We start from the raw sequence: 17,721 nt of genomic DNA on the forward strand, positions 1-17,721 counted from the left end.
AAAGAAATAATCAGCTTTGTTTTGCAAATTTTTCTTTATACAGATACCGTATATATAATGGACGGTGTATGTTCACTTTGCAAACAATAAACCCTATAAAAATTAAAGTTTAAATATAGGGAATTTTGAACATATATAACTTTGGAAGAAGGCCATATATATATATATGATTTCTTTCATTTATTCAAAAGATGAACAAAAATAATATTTTTATGTTATACATTCTTTTTATAATTTTTCTTGTATATATACATTAGGTGAATTATATTAGAATATATATAACATTTATATTGATCATTTATTTGGCTTTATTTGAATATTTTTATTATTTTATTTATTCATAATATGAAACTTATTACAAGTATTATTTTTTGAGATTAATCTTTTATTATTGCTTTACATATTTTATTTAATACTAATCTAATATGAAACTAAAACAATGTTTTTTTATATGCAGTTTTGATAATAATTAAAATAAAATCTTATAGAAAAGCTATGCCCATTTACTTAAAGGTGCACAGAAGAAAAAATATAATGAACAAAGAAAGGCTAAAATTAAAAATTCTTTAAATATATGCAATTATTTATATATAATTTTTTCGCATTACTAAAAATTTGTACTTTTTTCAATTGTTTCGTTATAAATATGTTTATAATAATTTTTTTGTTCCGTATCGATTTAAAAATTTAGTTAAATAAATAGTATCGATTTATATAGCTATTTCTTTGCTTATAGCTTATATATATTTTTTATATTATTTTTTCGTAAGGGTGACATATTATGTTATTAAAGCACTCACGTATTTTACAACAATTTTTTTTTATTAGCTATTTTTTGCTTTTCAAGCTATTATGCCTAATAATTATATAATAAAAATTATGAAAATATAGTGGTATATTATATGCTGCGGGTAACGTTATGCATATTATATAATTATATAGAAAAATTATTTATAATTATTTTATTAAGATATAATTGAAATACTATAGCTCTTAATACACGATATTTTTTACCCATTATGAAAAAAAATATAAATATAATAATTATATAATTAAATATAACATCATTGAAATACAATTATATATAATAATATCATTGAAATATAAGAATAGTAATACTAATAATAATAATAAACAGTCAAAATGGGGGGATTATGCCACGAATTACGATTGTGGAAAAGGATTTCATCGAAGAGCGTACTATTATGTTTGGCGATTTTGATCATATCAATATTGGTCGATAACAATAATGTTTTATGCCAAGAAAAGAAAACGAAAAAAACAATAACAAAATCCTCCAAAATGGATCAAATAGGCAAATATAAGCCTATTAAATATACCAGCACAGGTATTATTTATGACGATTTGTTTGCGCCTTATGCTAAAGATGAAAATATGATGGATAATAGTTTTACTAATCATCTCATTTATCCCAATGTCATCATCGATAATCATGAAGACTACAAAGAATACATTAAAAAACAATACATGACATGTGGGTCTAGTTCTTTGATATTTGAAGAAGTAGATGATTTAAACTCTCCATTTCTCCGTAAAAATGATTCAAACATTTATATGACTCAATGGGCAGCTAACAATCCTATAGAAGATAGATGCTATGTAAGTGTTATAGATTTGAATGAAATAGAATTAAAACCTTTAAAAGGCACATACACACCTAAGAAATCACTTCAGGCATTATTTATAAAAGATTTTGATGAGCTTGCAACAAACAAGATGGACAATTTTATAAAATTTTATAAAGAACATGTGGAAACTAATAAAGTAATGACCCCCTTACCTAGCCATTATACACTTGATGATGATATTGATATTTTTTATGATGATAATATGCATGAACCATTGTCAAGTCATAAATCAAGTTCTAGCATTGATGCGGGAAAAGATGCTGAAGATATATATGGACTTAAAGATAACCAATTTATATTTTCTTCTGTTATGGATGGGCATGGTGGTTCAACGATAGCTGATTTATTAAAAAGATGGTTACCTGTTTACGTTAAAAAAAATTTAATGGAGAAAATAATAAATGGCAAATTAAAACCCCGTGATATTATATCAAGTATAGAAAATGCACATGTAGAATTAGATCAAGATCTTCTAGAATTAAATTTAGACTTTAATGAAGAACGTATTAATTATAATGCAAGTGGATCATGTGCATTAAGTGTTTTAATGGATAAACATAGTTACTATGTAAGTAATGTTGGTGATTCAAGATCCATTCTATTAAGATCAGATAGTTTTGTTGTACTAAATAATACTCATAATATTTCTGAAGCTGAGGAAAAAGAAAAATTGATAAAAGAACATCCTGAAGATAAAAAATTAATTTTAGCGAAAGTTACTAAGAATACTGTTTTTCCTGAAGTAAATCAAGCTATAATGCCCAATAGTGAAAGATGTGGCCCATTAGGATTATTTAGACCAGTGCGCAAACAACCCACATATATAAAAGGTTTATTACAATGTACAAGATCTTTTGGTGATTTTTTCTTAAAAGATAAGCGATTTGCTACTAAATATATAAAAAAAGGAAGTAATTTCCAAGAACCATTTACATTTCCTTATATAACTAGTCGCCCAGAAGTTCATGCAATCAGAAGAACAAAAGCCGATAGGTATCTAGTCCTAGTATCAGATGGTGTCTCAAATGATTTAAATGACTTTAACATATATGAAATTGTTAATAATTTTGGATTTTCTATTCAAGAAGCTGCAAAAATTTTAATTGGTGCTTCTATCGAAAATCACTCCTCTTATGCAGCATTTGACCGAATTATGCTTGCTAGTATCGAACCCAATAAAAGAATGTATCATGATGATTCAACTGTAGTAATTCTTAAACTATTTTAATCCCACAATTAGTATAATTAAATTTTATTCACTAGAAAATATTAATTAAAAAAAAAATTGGAAAAACCAAAACACATTTATTTATTTGGAAATGATGGGTATAATAAAGAAGTTATTAAGCTTATACAAAATTTATTTATAAAGCTTTAATAATTATTTATAATATATTATAAATTTTTGATTTATAAGCTATAACTATTGATAATATTTTTATAGAATAGCATTTATGCATTTTATAACATAACAGTTGTAACTCAATTGATTGTACCTTTATTTTTATATATAATTCAATACCATGTTTATAATATTTTTTTTATCATATTTAATAATTGCATTATTAATATTTTACTTTTATATGTTTTATATCTATAGGGAAACATGCGATGCATATTATTTCACTATTATTGTACGTGCATATTTTGTCATATATTTCATTATATGTATTTGACCATGCTTGCCTTTTTATTTTTTATTATAAATAATTTTTAATTATTTTACGTTTTAGTAATACATATGTTTCTTCCGTTTGCATCTATCTTTATAATTTGCAAGTTTATTATTTAGATATTTAATACATATTTACAGCGAAATAATGTAATAAACATATTATGTTTCGATTTTTAGAAACACCGTCCTTATGCATTTATGCGTGCATATATATAAGTTCCAGCATCAATATCACTTTATTTCATAATGTTTTAATAACTTCGTCGTGATATAAATAAATATTTTATAGTAAATTATTTATAAAGAAATTAATAAGAGAACATAAATGATTGTACTCTATGTATATATTCACGTGCTTCAGATAAAATGTTTATACACAAAAAAAATTATGCAAACATTTTAATTTATGCATATGTTCAAAATATATGCAAATAAAAGGGAAAAAATATTATAAAAAATAATTTAAACAAATAATTTTCTTTTTGATTTTTCACAAAAATCACGTTTTGGGGGTGGTAAAGGTTTGTAACTATACTTCCATAACGATAACTTACGAATTAAAATTTATAATTATAAATTATAAGTTGTAGTTTTGCTTAAAAAAAATATGAACTCATTCCTAGGCATATGTATATATACTTATGCAAATGATATCAACCGTATTTTATTCTACTCAACCTTGGTTTTAGCTATAATTTTATTTGTGTTTTTCCAGTAATAGAAAATCTAAAGGTGAATGCACAAGATAAACACCATTTCCTTTTATGTTAATATTTTTTATTGTATAATACTTTTTTTTATTTTATTGCTCTTACTTGGAACAAAATAGTGAAATTTAAGACCGCCGAAAAAACACAATTTATCTTGAAAAAAAAAATAATTACTATTATTATACAGCACGAGAGTTAATTATTAATGTCATTTTATGTATGTAAACATCGTGCACATATCGGTATTCATATAGACATGTCTATTATCTGTTTGCTCCTTTTCATTTCCTTTCTTTTGTAGCTTACCATATATATTATATTGTTTATATTATAAAATATGACAAACATTCTGGATAAATTACCAAGAAAAAGGAATGAGTATGTTATTGGAGATAAACTTCCGGTGTGCTTATTTTTCTTATTTAAACGTATTTGAGGGAATTTGGAAAAGCTACCTAAAGTTATAAAAACAAAATCCGTAATTATTTAACTATAAGAATATTCGCACACAAAAAGTGTATATAGTAAAGATTTATGTGGTGGCGTATACAATTATGTATATATAAATATTTATTTATTTTTTATAACCTATTGGAATAGATATTATTCCAATGAAAGGAAGCAATGCATTGGGCAATCCATAGATTAGAAACAAAATATAAAATATATATAAACAAATTTTGAAAATTTTAATGAATTTTGAGTATTGGTTGCTATATTTCCACATAAAATATACTATCAAAAGATTTTGCGCATCTGTTAAAAGACGTGAAAAATACGACGAATTATTCATGCACATTCGAAAAACAAAATAAATTATAATTCAATTGTTTTAATGCTGCTAACGTTGATACGCAATGTTTAGCAATATAGTACATATACGCATTTCTTCCTTTTTCAACACTTATTTTTATGGGCATCATTACACTAACATATGCATTTTTCTAGCTTATATATATGTATTTGTGAATATATTTATAGTATTATTTTTTTACGAATTAAAATAGTGTCTAAATATAGTTTCAGATTTATGTTATCTCTTATCGAAAGGACTATTAGTGAACTAGCTACAAAAATCTAGAACATAAATAATAATAATGTATATACTTCATATTTTATTATAAATACAAATGTAACATCGGTATAATTTAACATATATATTATTTCTCTTTGGTTACACGACATTGTTCCTTTATATCCACAATGTATTCACTACAATGTATATAAATATGTGTACATAAATGTATTAAATCATTACATCTAAATATACGGATACAAATGATATGCCAGAAGCGTTCTTACTAACAAATATTTTTATTATTTGTGGAATTTTTATGAAAAAAGCCCCAATAATGATTGAGTGCACGAATATGCTATTTAATACCTTGATATATATAAAAAGAAAATGTAAAAATGCCTATAAGTAAATATATAACTAAATAAAGGTACATGGAACAATATTTAATATATATGCATATAAAAACTAGCACGATACCACAGTTAGCGCAAATTTGTTGTTATTTTACTGATAATATATTTTCTTTATGGTAAAAGTTTTCTGAACAAACATTGAAATATGGCGATTTCATTTTAAAAATATGCTTATGATTATCAAAATATGTGTTGTTAAAAATGGGGTAATGATATTTATATATCAGCTTAAAAGTTAATTAATCAAGTATCTATACATATAATAATAACACATTATACACTCACATCTGTGTAAAGATATTTCTCATAATTTGTATTGGGTTATTTTCGTGCTTTATAAAATATTATTATTTATTTTTTTAACACATAATTTGTGGCTAATGCCATAGTGGTATAAAACCATTTAGTGTTTGCATTAATAATTCATCGATGAAAATAGACTTACATATATTCATAATTTTAGTAGAAGAATGAAGTATGTATTATATAATAGTTTACTATTAAACCATCATTATTGACAGTTTTTCTACATATATATATTAAAATTATAAATCTTACATATGTGCTGCACTATATGCTATATGCATATCGTGAAAGAGAATAAATTATTATGAGTTAACTTTTTATTTCTTATAATTTTTTAACATGTTCATTTTTTAATTTATATTATTTCTCATAAAGAAATGGAGTAAATATTTATATGTGCATAACACCAAAAAATAGTATAACAAAATAAAAGGTCGTGAAAAAAAATTAAAACTGAAATTCACAATATGGAAAAAAAAACTATTTTTTTTTCACATTTTTATTTTTACTTTTTTTATCCGAAGTTTTAATGTATATAAATATGTAAAATAAATCAAATGTATTATACTTAATTATAGAAGATTTATCAGACGAAATTAAAAACATTTTAATTTTGTAAACGCTCTGAATATTCTCTTTGCTTGTACACAAATTAATGGTTTTCTCTGACTTACATTTAAAGTTTAAGACAACTAGCTGATAATAACCAGATAAATTTAATGTGCACTTATTAAAATAATTTGTTTTTTCATCATTAATATTTAATTCGTTAAATATAGTTTTATACTTAAAAATTTTTTTATCAGTAACAATTTCAACATTATATTCAATGCTTTTATCATTTATTAATTCGAAAATGTGTTTAACTAAATTTAAGTCAATTATATTTGCAAAGGTTTGACTTAATATATCTGCATTATCAATTGGTTTGTCTATACGTTCTTTCTCTTCAGTATCCCCACCTTTCAAATGTGCTTTTGTATTGTTGGGAAATGGGATATCATTATTTTTTGTTTTTTTTTCAAAAATATATAGAGAATTATATTTGTTTATATTTAGATCATCATGGGACAAACCATTAAGTATATCCTTTTGAATAGCTTCAATTTTTTGAACAAATTTATTTTTATATAATTCTAAAAACTTTTTTTTGTGTAATATTTGCCTTTTTAAGTGTGTTGAATAAGTACCATTATAAAAATATCCTTGAAAAATTAAATTATCATGAGAAATATATTTCAATATATCAAATATATTTCCTTTTTTATTTTCATCAAAAATTTTCTTTATTTTATATAACTTGTTTTTTCGTCTTATTTTTAGCTTGAAATCTTTAAATATGTCTTCTTCAATTTTTTCAATGAAATAAGCTTCTTTATTTTTTTGGACAATTTTCATATTATATTCATCTATAGAAGAAATATTTTTTTCATTTTGGGATTTTAAATTAGTATTTCTTTTTTTTTTTATTATATTTTCTATCTTTTCATACACGTTATATAATAAATTATGGCTAGCAGTATTGTTGTTATTTTCTGGCATATTATTACAATGGGTTTCCCCACTTTGGAGTTTTGGTTTTTCCTTATTATTCAAATTATTAATATAACTATTTTGACTATTGCAGGTTTCTAGTGATAAAAAGCTAAAGTAATTACTAGAAAAAAATATATTATTTTTTTTTCCAGAGCAACAAATAAAATCATCGTCTGATATCGATGGAACATAAAACATATATCCATATCCATTCATTGAATTGTTTACAAAATATCCAATATATAAAAATGGATAAAAATAATATAAAGAAAATCCATTGAACATATTATTATCAAATTCACCAATATATATATTAACCTCTTTTAATGGAACATATAAACAGTTTTTTAAATTTCTGACGCCATTTTGTTTGGTGTTATTGCCGTTATTTTTGTTAATTATGTCATCATACAAATTCATGTAAACAAATAAATTATGTATGTTTTTATATTTTACCCATATACCATTCCTATACTCATTTTTTATGAATAAACCAGTATATATTTCATTATGTTTTATGTATTTTCCATTTCCTTGTAAAATTATTAGCTGTTCTTTTATTTCATAATGTTTTTCACCTTCCCCCTTAGTCTTATAATTATCGTAACCATTTTTTTTTTCTATTATTATATTTTCTTTTTTTTCATTTCCTTTTGAAGTATTTGTTTCCCCACTAATTTTAGATGGGCTCCCTTTAGTCTCTTCTAAAATATCTTTGTCTCTTTTTGCCTCATCATACACAATATATTCTCCAACATATAAAGTATAGTCTCGATAAAAAAGACCTGTCTTCACAGTTTCAGACATGAATTATGTGTTCGTACGTTTTAAAAGGTTTTCCTTGGTTATAAATAATATTTTCTGTATTTCTTGCTCGATTTTTGATCTTATATGGATACCCACATACATATATACAGTCTTATGGGCTTATTTTAGAATATGGAATTTATGGATACGCACTTTCATCCATTTGCATCCTATCATATAAGAATTTTTTTTTAATAAAAATAGAGAACTTAATTATTTTGAAAAAAGGTAATAAATAATAATAATACTATAAAATAATGAATATAAATAAGGTAAAAATAAGGAGAAAAAATTTATTTTTATTAAACAATTTTATAATAATCTGAAAATATTTAATCCACACACCAAAATATATAGAATATTTATGCACACGTACAAAATTTCCCTTAATGAATATAGCATAAAATATATGCTAGCTTTATTTCCCTTAATTTCCAATTAATGATAAGACAATATAACTATTGGAAAAATAAGTAATAATAGGAAAATGTACAACAAAGGGAAATACCTTTTTAGTTATTATTACCACTTCTACATGAATATGCATATTCCTATTTCACATCCTTTAAAAAATTATACGACATTTGTATTAATAATTAAATCTTTTGTTTATCGATTTAGCGGCTTATATGCAAAGCTTAGTTTTTATACATAATATTTTTGTAATTTATGAAAACATTACAAAAAATAAAGTGGAAAAGATAAAATATGAGGAGGTTCAAAATCGTGTAATAAAAATTTTCATACAAAAAAATAAAATAATTATATAGATAAATATAAATGAGTAATATCCATGTTCGCTAAATCCATATTGTCATAAACGATTAATAATATTTATAAAATATCTCGGAAAATTGGAATGGATTTTGTCCCAAATTTCAGAGTTAAAAAAACTCTTAACAGACATAAAACGTAAAGAGTTTCTTCGATCAGTATTACCATGCTTGTTCCTTTTCCATAATTTTAGAAAAATTATAAAAGAATAATGACATTATTTTATATCGTTACGTAAAAAGAGTAGAAAAAAATACAAAGAATAAGAGAAATTTCTTGCTTATTGATAAAAATAAATATCCCTTACTTATTTACAGTAAACAAATAGGTTATGTTTTTCTTTATTTCATATTCTATATTCTCATTTGTGTCTTCGTCTATAACACTAAGAACATTAAGATTGTGTGCAAGAACATCTGACTTAGCTTCAACAGAAAATGGGAATATATGTTCAGGCTTTGAGTTAACAGATATTTCTATTTGACAATTCTTATTATTTTCTAAAGTATCAACATGCCAATTTAATAAAATTCCATCATGCTGTATAATTCCTTGATCCTTACTAATAACTTGTGGTTTACTTGAAGATGGGCACATTAAATTAACATTTAAATCGTATATATTTTGATTTGAATTTTTCATTTTATTTTCGATTTCCAAATTTAATATTGTACTTTCGTTATCTTCACATGGCCAGCAACTAATATTAAGAGGTAAATACATATCGTTAAGATGGTTTATTTTCCATTTTAACAATGGGTATACTGTAGATGTTCTAAAATTTTTATTTTTATCTTTTAGTTCTAATATATTAGAATTATATTTATTTTTGTCTAATATTGGATGTATTTTCGCCTTATCTGCATACTCATTATTTAGTTGTATAATAATTTTTGAGTATTTATTATTGTTGATTTGTAAATTAAATACCCCTTGAATATCCAAGTCACATAATGTTCCTTCAGAGCTTAGTGTACATATAATATTTTCATTTATATATATATTAACAGGTTTATCAAAAATAGAATTAACATTAATGTTTGATTTATGTTCTATTCCACTATTATCTATGACATCTAATATTCTAACGTTTTCCTTTTTATTTGTTAATTGCATACCTTTATAGGAATTAAATGTTTCATCAATAATAGTTGGTTGGTCTTCAGATCTATATAAAAAGTTTTCTATTAAATTTGAATTATATTCTACATTATTAATAATATTATTCGATATAAAACTATTATTACTAATACTGTTGCTTTTATTTTTTTTCTGTCTATCTTTTTCTAATTTTGATGCAATAAATTTTCTCCTTTCTTTTTCTTCTTTTTCTTTATTTTCTCTTATCAAAGTTTGTAACTTTTCTTCATGTGATTCCATCTCAATATATGCTTTTATTTGATTCGTATTTACTATTTCTCTTACGCCATTTTTAATTAACTCATCAATATAAAATATTATAGTAAAACATTTTTTTAAAATTGTGGATTCATTTATATTCCCTTGGCATATATCTTGAATAATCTGGCTTAATACTTTTATTATTTCTAAATCTTCAATAATATTAGAGTTTATATTGGTTATTAAAAAAATATATATATTATCTAATGGTTGATATACATAACGCACTTTTTCGGTTTCTATATATGTATGATCACTCCTTTCTCTTTCTATCAAGTTGTGAAAAGGAATTGTTAGAGAGTCTAAATCACATTTACTAATATTCTGAAACTGGCGTGAAACTAAAATTTTGTTTTTCGTACTTATTACAGCGCTTATCACTGTCATTGTGCCCTTTAAAAAGTGTTTAATCTGTATATTATTTATTTTATTTTATTTTTTGAATACAAAGAATGCCCTGTGTATGTCAGGGGTGCATAAATATATGTAATTTTACTGGTCAAGCTTTGGGTGCTTTTTATTTGTGTTGTTAATTGATGTGCTCGTTAAATAATCACAAAATATATATTCATATTCATATATATATATTAATAGAAAATTGAGAGCCTGGTAATATATACACAAACATGCTTCAAAAAAAGGGAAGATATATATAACGCATATAAATGCTTATGTATATATTAATGCTCCTCGAATGTTAACCATGTAAATAGTATTGGCAAAACAAAACTAAAGATTTATGTTATCCAAAAAGATGGGCAAAAAATATAAAAATTATAATAAATAATAATAAATATGATAAATATAAATATTTTTTTAAAATGTTTCCAAAATAAAGGTAAATTTCGGTATACAAGGGAAAAAATGTATTAACCCCAACTTCACAAAAAAATAAAAATAAAATGCATAAATTCAAATATACTAAAAATTTTATATCATTCCAATGAAGCGATAATATTTACGAATTGTTTTGTGTGCTTATGATTTTTTCATAGAGGGGGAAAAATAGGAAACAAAGTTCAGGGTTTATATAATATTTATATTTATACGTAAGTGCTTTATTCGTTCTTCATACATATTAATTATTCCACTAAAAATATCATACTATATAAATCAAAAAATATAATAATATTACAGTCAAAAATAGTAGCATATATTTAAAAAAAAAAAAGTCGTTTTATATAAATAGAGCATTATGCTACCTATATATACATTATATTTCTTTCTTCTTCAACTTTTTCGTTAATCAAAAGTAGATATATTAGAATAATTGAATAATTAAAATATATAATTTTTTGATTTGTGTCATCGCCACGCTGGTAATATATACATATAAATATATTTTTTTTTTTTTTTGAATATTTTTGTATATATTTATAAAGGGGCCATTGTGTCATTTTTAATGATAATAGTAATCAGAGTTTTATAAAAACTGAAAATTGTTCATACTCAAATTGCATGAGCAGGTATATGAACAAGTTATAAGTTTAATTCCATGAATATTTAAAATATCATTTAAAATATAGGCACTACGCCTATACATACTTTTTTCCATAGCACATGCATACGGTCGTACGGGCGTACATGTATATATATACATACATAACAACGGAAAGCGATATATTTATACTACTACAGCGTTTACATGTATATGGTCCATATTATTTCAATAAGCAAGCAAATAATTAAAAAGGAATGCATTATATATATAATAGTATAGTTAAATATTCATCATAAATTTCTCTTAAAAGTAAAGAAACAAAAATGGCGGTGATGACACCGAATAATCATAAAACAAATGAAGCAAGTGAAAAAGAAATGGACCGTTATAAAATGGATAGTAGAAAAAGTTTAATTAGCAAAAATCGAAATAATGAAGATAATAATAAAAAAACAAGGATAAATTTAGATATTACTGATGAAGAAATAAAATTACATGTAAAAATTATAGAATCCTTATACCCAAATATAAAATTAAAAATTGACAAAGTAATTAATGGGACTTATAATATATTCACAAAATTTTTAGTTCAATCTCATATTGATGATTTTAATTCATTTATAAATGTGTATATAAAAAATATGCCTGAAACATTACCAGTTATTGAATATTCTCCTAATCTAAATAAATACTCTTGTTTAAATTATGAGAGAAAACCAAAAGAACGTATAAAATTATATGTAAGTGATATAATAATAAAAAGCCCAATTATAAAAAGTGATAACGGAAATACAAGACCTAATTACCCATATTTATGCAAATTAGCTTGTAGCACTTATGAAGGTGAAGTTTTAATGGTAATAAATAAACAATATAAAAATGAAATTGTTCGAACTACTGTAAGTACAGGTTTTATACCTATTATGGTGTTATCAGATTTATGTAATTTAAAAAACTTAAATAAAAAAGAATTAGTTCAAAAGGGGGAAGATGAAAGCTTATTAGGAGGATTTTTTATTATTTCTGGTCATTTAAAAATAATAAGATATGTGATATGCCCAAAATATAATTCAATATTGCTAAACGAAGAAAATAAAGTTCATATAAATTGTTTACTAAGTGACAATAGCGTTTTTATTAATTCTTTAGCTTATTTAAAAAATTATGAATATGAATTTTTATCACGGTTTCAGGGTTCTTTTATTCATATACCATTCAATGTGTTAATTTTATGTCTGAGCCCAATAAAAAAAAAAAGTTATATATATAACAAAATTAAATTGGGTATAAAAAATGAAAATGCAATCAAATATATAGAAAATTATATAAATTCGATTTTTTTAAAAAATAATATTAATGAAAAAGAAATATTCGAAAAATATAATTTAAAATATATAGGAAAGTATGCAAATGTTTCAAGAACTATATTTAGATATTATGAAGGAAATAATCATAAAAAAGGAAAGTCTGTTATCAATTATTGTGTATTACCACATTTGCAAACTAATTCAGAAAAATTCGAAACGATTTGTTTAATGTTTAAACAATTAGTTCTAAGCAAATTTAAATTAATTACTACAGTAAATAAAGATTCTTTAGAATACCATTCTGTAACAACTTGCAGTAGTTTATTATCAAATATTCTTAAAGAAAGAATTTTAAGTTGCTTTTATAGAATGCAAATGTTGTATAGCAGATCTCTTCATAAATTTTTGGAAAAAAAATATGAAGTGTTCAAGCTCAATGTTAAACAAATATATCTGCGTTACAAAGAAATGATATTGCATGAATTGAGTGAAGACCACTTTAATCAGATTTTGCTTAACAATAATGCGGATAAATTGGAAAACAATGAAGAATTAACCTCGGAAAATGGTAATTAGCTCATCATACATATGCATTAATTAGTATATTTTTTCAACCTTTGTGCATACATATATATGTTCGTATCTTTTATCTTTAGACCATATGAACAGCAAGATGGATTCCACGAAAAATCTCAGACTTATGTTTATGAACGAAAAGGAAAAATTATTTGCAAGTGCCGATGGGTACTTGAGAGAAATGTTTAGTGATGCTCGGGTATTTATTGAAAATTCCAGAACATTTGGAGCTGCATCTTTTTCTATATCATATCTTTTTAAAACGGGGAATATAGCATCTGATTATATACATTATCAACAAAAAAGTGGGTGGGTTATTTTAGCAGACGAAATTAATAACCTTAGATTGCTAACTAATTTTAGATCTATACATAGAGGTAGCTTTTTTCAAGACGTTAAGGTTTTATCGCCAAGAAAATTGTTAGGAGAATCTTGGGGTTTTATATGCCCTGTCCATACACCTGACGGTTCGCCATGTGGTTTATTAAATCACTTGTCTCAATATTGTTGTATTTATAATGTTGCTAGTAACGAATCACATAAATTTAATATAAAAATGTATTTAAAAAAAATCGGAATAAATATTAACTTAGATGAAACAAGTGGTATACATACTATTTATGAGAATCAAACTATTCCAATCATTGTTGATTCAGTCCCTATTACATATATTAGTGAGACTGAGTTTAAAAGAACAGTTTATAAACTGAAATATGCAAAAAATCATAATTTATACAATTTAAAGTCACATTTTGAAATTCTTGCATACTTAAATGAGCAATCAATGATGGATAGTATAATAATTAATACATGCACAGGTAGAATTATAAGGCCTATATTAAATCTAAAAATGAAATGTATTGAATTTATTTCGCCTGGATATCAACCATATGTTTCTATAGCTGTAAATTATGATGATATATTAAAAAATAATTTGGCTCGAAAAATTTTAAAAAAAAAAGAAAATATTGTAAATTTAAATATGAACAATACAAAAAATACGAAAAAAATGACCCTCAAAGAACAATATCATTTTTATACTAATAAAAAACATAACATAGAAAAAGAGGCAAAAAATTACAATGAAAGTGAAATTGTAAGAAAAGAAAATAAAAAAGCCTCAAAAAGTAAAAATAAAGTACTAAATATACTGGAAAATAAAAAACAATATCAATTTAATGAGGATGAATATATTAGTAGCTCTGATTATGAAACCAGTAGTGAATCTGATAAATATTCAGATGATAATATGTCATCAACAACTTATATCGATAGTGATGAAAACTTGAATATAGATATATATGAACAAATTCCTCAAAAATTTGAATATATGGAATTAAAACAAACATCCTTTTTATCATTTTTAGCTTCTTTAACACCATTTTCTGATCACAACCAAAGTCCTCGTAATATATATCAATGCCAAATGCTTAAGCAAACAATGGGGATACAAAGTTTAAATATGTTTTATACCTTTACTAATAAAATTTATAGAATTATAACACCGCAATTCCCACTTGTTGTTACAAGAGATTATGAATTTTATGGAGTTGATAATTTTCCTAGTGGTACGAATGCGGTTGTTGCTATATTAGCATATACAGGATATGATATGGAAGATGCACTTATAATTAATAAAGCTAGTTCAGATAGAGGGATGTTTAGAACACATATATATAAAACGGAAGTAATTGATTTATATAAAAAAACAAATTCTCCTGATTTTGTTCTAGGTAATAATATTAGATATAATGCTAATAGTTTGTCATCGAAAAATAATATTCGTGAACATAAAGGAAAATTTTTAAATAAAGATGGTTTACCATGTATAAACCAAAAAATATTAGAAAATAATCCATTATATTCATATATAAATAAAAAAAATGAATTAACTACTTATGAAATTTTTAAAACTCATGGTGATTATTATGTTGATTGTGTAAGTAATTCACAAAATAACCAAATTGCAATAATAAGATTAAGAACAACTAGACCACCTTTAGTAGGAGATAAATTTGCTTCAAGACATGGACAAAAAGGTGTTATCTCAAGATTATTCCCTCATGAAGATATGCCTTTTTCAGAAAGTGGAATAGTTCCAGATGTTATTTTTAATCCTCATGGTATACCATCACGTATGACAATCGGTATGCTTATTGAAAGTATTTGTGGTAAAGCTGCTTCTATATATGGAAAAAGAATTGATGCTACTCCTTTTAGAAAATATACTAAACAAAAAAGTTTCAATAACCCATGGATTGATGGCTGTGGAGTAAAGGGATTTCTGAACAAGCTAGATGAAAATGCTGATGAAAAAAAAACTACTATAAAAGGTTCCACTGGAAATAGCGACACAACTGAGATTAGTTACGATGAAAAAATTGATTTTTTTGCAAAATTGCTACTAAATAAAGGATATGATTATTATGGAACAGAATTATTATATAGTGGTATATATGGAGTCCCATTACAAGCACATATATTTTTCGGAGTAATTTATTATCAAAGATTAAGACATATGGCTTATGATAAAGCCCAAGTTAGACGGACAGGACCAGTATGTCATTTAACACACCAGCCTTTAAAAGGTAAAAAAAAACATGGTGGTATCAGATTAGGAGAAATGGAAAGAGATGGTTTAATATCGCATGGTTGTAGTTTTATAATTAATGAAAGATTTTTAATGAATTCAGATGGGCATGAATGTTTTGTTTGCCCTAAATGTGGATTGATATTATCTCCAATTTTGCAATATAACTGTAGTGGCAAATTAATCAAAGGAAGGTCAATTGGAGGACATAGTAAAATGGCAGTTTGCAAATCTTGCAATGTTTCATGCAAGATTGTATATGTTCCTTATGTTTTGCGATATTTGTTGAATGAGTTAGTCTGCTTAAATATAACAATACGATTAAATGTACAATCTATAGAATCAATATTTGGCATGAAATAATTCAAGAATCATCATGCAAGCCCATAAAATGAAAAAAAGAAAAAGGAAAGCAAAAGACATACATCAATGTTACTTCTTTCTTTTCCTAAAAGTAGGAAGTAATGTATTCATTACAATATTTCTATTTATATATTAATACATTTATCATTTTTAATTTTTTTTTTATTCCTCTTTAAATTTGTTAGTTTTTTAAATAAACCATTTATAATATTATGTATAATTATTATATGTATTTTTACACATTTTATATATTACATTTTAAATAAAACTTATTGTTTTATACCCAAAGCAATAAGCAAATAAAATTATTTGTTTTTTAAGTAAAAAAACTTAAACAGTTTTTTTCCCTTTTAAAAAATTATTCCATTTATATATATAAACATATTTGCATATATAAAATTCTAATAACAGCATTCGCTTGCTGAACCGTATCATAGTAAAGGCAACAATAATATAATTAGACATATGTGATTAAGTAAATTGATGAAATATAACAAATGAAGTTTCTATGTATAATAATGTTAACAATTAAAAAATGGACGAATTTACCTTATAAAACCGTTGCAATAATTCATAAAAAACAAATGTGTCTATTATATTCTCTGTTTTCTTTTTTTTTACGATTTGGTTTTATAATTTTATCTTTTTTTCATTTATGCCTTTTGCCATATTTTATTTGTTTATTTTCCTTCAAATGAAATTAAAAAATTGTTATAGTTTCTACAAAACATTTATTGTTAATACAAAAACATATGAATATGGTCTATTACATGTGTGGATATAATGAACGAATATATAAATAAACAAGTAAAACAAGATACAATATTAGAATAATAGGAACAATTATTTATTCACACAATATTATAAATAATAAAAAATGGATATAATAAACAAAATTGTGTATTATGTGCCAATTTTTACAGTATATATGGTAAGTAATTTAATACACTTTTATAAAAAATACTCAAAAAGTGTAAAATTAAAAAACATAAAGTTAAAAAATAAAAAATATAAAAAATTAAAAAAAGAACAAAGAGAAGATATCCCTCTTATCATGATTTATACAAATTTGGCAATGTTAAGAAGGCATACTATTATTATAACATTGCTACTATTCCCGTTTTCGTGCATTTTATTATATATATATATATATAT

The 17,721-nt window shown here is 23.8% G+C and overlaps 5 protein-coding genes across 5 annotated transcripts; 2 read left to right on the top strand and 3 right to left on the bottom strand.

Moving 5' to 3' along the window:
* Nucleotides 1–1,143: 1,143 nt before the first annotated feature.
* PBANKA_0913400 (protein phosphatase PPM8) lies at nt 1,144–2,877 on the top strand (the record flags this gene model as incomplete). Its single annotated transcript, XM_034564715.1, has 1 exon — nt 1,144–2,877. One exon carries the CDS (start codon nt 1,144–1,146, stop codon nt 2,875–2,877), a length of 1,734 nt encoding a protein of 577 aa, XP_034421485.1.
* Nucleotides 2,878–3,993: 1,116 nt separating this feature from the next.
* PBANKA_0913500 (PQ-loop repeat-containing protein) lies at nt 3,994–5,623 on the bottom strand (the record flags this gene model as incomplete). Its single annotated transcript, XM_034564716.1, has 7 exons — nt 3,994–4,050; nt 4,140–4,187; nt 4,341–4,489; nt 4,623–4,790; nt 5,030–5,111; nt 5,293–5,418; nt 5,561–5,623. 7 exons carry the CDS (start codon nt 5,621–5,623, stop codon nt 3,994–3,996), a joined length of 693 nt encoding a protein of 230 aa, XP_034421486.1.
* A 628-nt stretch (nt 5,624–6,251) lies between these two features.
* Nucleotides 6,252–8,114, bottom strand: PBANKA_0913600 (conserved Plasmodium protein, unknown function; the record flags this gene model as incomplete). The annotated part of the gene is made up of 1 exon (XM_034564717.1): nt 6,252–8,114. The coding sequence occupies one exon, from the start codon at nt 8,112–8,114 to the stop codon at nt 6,252–6,254; it is 1,863 nt and encodes a 620-aa protein (XP_034421487.1).
* Nucleotides 8,115–9,191: 1,077 nt separating this feature from the next.
* PBANKA_0913700 (coatomer subunit delta, putative) lies at nt 9,192–10,676 on the bottom strand (the record flags this gene model as incomplete). Its single annotated transcript, XM_034564719.1, has 1 exon — nt 9,192–10,676. One exon carries the CDS (start codon nt 10,674–10,676, stop codon nt 9,192–9,194), a length of 1,485 nt encoding a protein of 494 aa, XP_034421488.1.
* A 1,377-nt stretch (nt 10,677–12,053) lies between these two features.
* Nucleotides 12,054–16,566, top strand: PBANKA_0913800 (DNA-directed RNA polymerase I subunit RPA2, putative; the record flags this gene model as incomplete). The annotated part of the gene is made up of 2 exons (XM_034564720.1): nt 12,054–13,605; nt 13,694–16,566. The coding sequence occupies 2 exons, from the start codon at nt 12,054–12,056 to the stop codon at nt 16,564–16,566; spliced, it is 4,425 nt and encodes a 1,474-aa protein (XP_034421489.1).
* Between the last annotated feature and the right edge of the window lie 1,155 nt (nt 16,567–17,721).

This window comes from Plasmodium berghei, assembly GCF_900002375.2.
Source record: "Plasmodium berghei ANKA genome assembly, chromosome: 9".
NCBI classification, from domain to species: Eukaryota; Apicomplexa; class Aconoidasida; order Haemosporida; family Plasmodiidae; genus Plasmodium; species Plasmodium berghei.